Here is a 2,616-nt window from a genome sequence, read left to right as displayed (position 1 = left end):
GCCTTTAGGGAAAGAATTCTGTCGAGATTTGGAGTTCCCAAAGTGGTAATAACTGACAATGGGGTCCAATTCACTAGCAGAACATTTAAGAAAATGCTAGAGGAATGGGGATGCCAACACCAATTAGCAGCACCATACACACCACAAGAAAACCCAACCGAAAGGGCAAACAGAACAGTGAAAACAATGATTGCTCAGTTTACCGGGGAAAATCAACGGAATTGGGATGAGAGCTGGCCGGAAATAACACTGGCTGTAAATACTAGTCAATCAGAGTCAACTGGATTTACGCCAGCATATGTGATACAAGGACGCGAACCTAGAATGCCAGGCGCGATATACGATAGTGTCACGACAGGCACAGGAAAGCAAAGCGTACCACCAGAAGTGGTTTTTTGTCTCCAGTTATATGTAAATTACGGCACAAAGAAACAGGAAAAACCAGGCAAGCACATATCAGCCAGATGAAACAACAAATATGTGAACAAACAGATGTCAATAAACTAGATGAACAATGAGTATGGACGACTCTGATGACATGGCAGCGAGAAATCTGCACAGCCCGGCCGGCTGGGCAGAAATCTCAAAAACATGACACAGAGCCAAAAATATCAAAGTGCATCGAAATCGTACAAAATCACATAACATAAAAAAAAAAAGAAAACCCCAAAGTGCGTCGGAATCATGTAAATAAGAACAAGCAGAATAGCAAAGTCGCAAACCGCATACCTTAACAAGATAAATATATGCGGATATCATATATATACAGTCAGGCAAATATTCATGAGCAAATAGAAAATAGCAAAACAAAAAAAAAGATAAACAAAAAAACGATCACACAATCAAAGAGAGCCAATGCCTACACATGCGCACGATATTACACATGTAATGGTATGAGTGCACAAAAAAAAAAAAAAAAAAAAGGGAAAGAGAGGGGAACACACATACCCATGCGCATGAGATTGAGCATATAATCGTGCAGCATCGCGACATACACATACATACATGCGCGCGTTAATACATTAGTATTAGTGAAACATCGCAGGGGCATTAAAATATTCGGCATCGATAGTTAGAATAGAGAATCCAAGTTTTTGAATAACGGTAAAAATTTAACAAATATCAAAGATGCGAGGTTTCCTGCATGCAAGAATCCTAGTCATGAAACACTCAAAGTCGAAAGCTCGGAGAGTAAGGACCAAACAAAAAAAAAAAAACCAACCAACATGAATGTTCACCAAGTGAGTAATGGCCAAGATGAAGGCGTAGTTCGAGGTGGTGCGGCACCGGGGGCCCATAGGGCAAGCGGTGACTGGCATTGGTCCGATGAGGAGTCCGACGACGATGAGCCGGATATGATAGATCCGGCAATCGCCGCCTCCTCGGACGAGGAGAACGATGAGGACGGAGATGATAGTGGCTACGGGACAGAGGAGAGCGAAGCCCAGTCGGCGGTGAACCAGGGCCACCAGGAGGAGGATGATGATGAAGAAATGTGGAGAGAGCTGGACGAGGCGATACGTATGATGGATGACGAAGCGGCGGGAGAGGCGAGCAGCGGCCGAAGTAACCCAGAGGAGTATGCGCCATTGGAACAAAATGAGATCCATGAGCCTCCGGCAAGATTGTGGGAGCCAGCGCGGCCACCAACGCCGTTTCGTATGGTGGACTCAATGTCAGAGGTCAGCGAAACGGCGGAGATGGCCGTGGCTGATGAAGGTGCGGCTGATGGAGTAGCCAGCCCACCTCCACTCGAGCCGGAGTGGACGGATTGCGAGGCAGAGCTATGTTGGAGAACCAGCAATGGATGAGTTGGTGGCGTCAGCAGATCCTGCAGCAGCAGGAGGCTGAGAGGGATCTGCTGGCATGGGAAAGACACCAGCAGGAAGAGGAACAACTGGCAAGGGCCAGGGAAAGGCTGGCGGAGGCGACAAAGCAACAGCAACAACAGCAACAGCAACAATATCAACAGCAACAGCAACAGCAACAACAGCAGCAGCAACAACAACAACAGCAGCAGCAACAATATCAACAGCAACAGCAACAACAGCAGCAGCAACAATATCAACAGCAACAGCAACAACAGCAACAGGAACAGCAACAACAGCAACAGCAACAACAGCAGCAGGAACAGCAACAACAGCAGCAGCAACAATATCAACAGCAACAGCAACAACAGCAGCAGCAACAGCAGCAACAGCAACAACAGCAGCAGCAACAGCAACAACAACAACTGCTCGAATACCAAGAGTGCCCATGGGTGTGGCCAAGACCGGCATTGAATAGACAAATGTCTGCACCCATAGGGCACAACGACAGTGCTCGGCCCATATTGGCCAGGCAAATATCATGCCCAGTGCCATACGGGCATGAAAGGTATGAGGCGGTGGAGGAGTACGAATGACCGGAGATGGTGGCGGATGTCGTGGGGCAAATGGCTCAACACGAAGGGCCAAGAATAGTAAGGATAGTGTGGGCGGGACAAACTAGATATAGGATTAGGATAGCTCAGGGGGTAATTCGGGTATATCGGGAAAGGAGGAGATAATAAGTAGGATAATTAGATGTAAGTTAAAAAGATGCGGAACGGGCCAAAAGGAAAAAAAAAACAATGAA

The 2,616-nt window shown here is 46.9% G+C and overlaps 1 protein-coding gene across 1 annotated transcript; it reads left to right on the top strand.

The window, feature by feature from the left end:
• The first annotated feature begins 1,226 nt into the window (after positions 1-1,226).
• LOC124461231 (sarcoplasmic reticulum histidine-rich calcium-binding protein-like) lies at positions 1,227-1,811 on the top strand. The gene has a single exon (XM_047012789.1). It carries the CDS (start codon positions 1,227-1,229, stop codon positions 1,809-1,811), a length of 585 nt encoding a protein of 194 aa, XP_046868745.1.
• The last annotated feature ends 805 nt before the right edge of the window (positions 1,812-2,616 follow it).

The sequence above is a fragment of the Drosophila willistoni genome, unplaced genomic scaffold (genome assembly GCF_018902025.1).
Source record: "Drosophila willistoni isolate 14030-0811.24 unplaced genomic scaffold, UCI_dwil_1.1 Seg277, whole genome shotgun sequence".
Lineage (NCBI taxonomy): Eukaryota > Metazoa > Arthropoda > Insecta > Diptera > Drosophilidae > Drosophila > Drosophila willistoni.
This window is presented reverse-complemented; position numbering and strand designations above follow the sequence as displayed.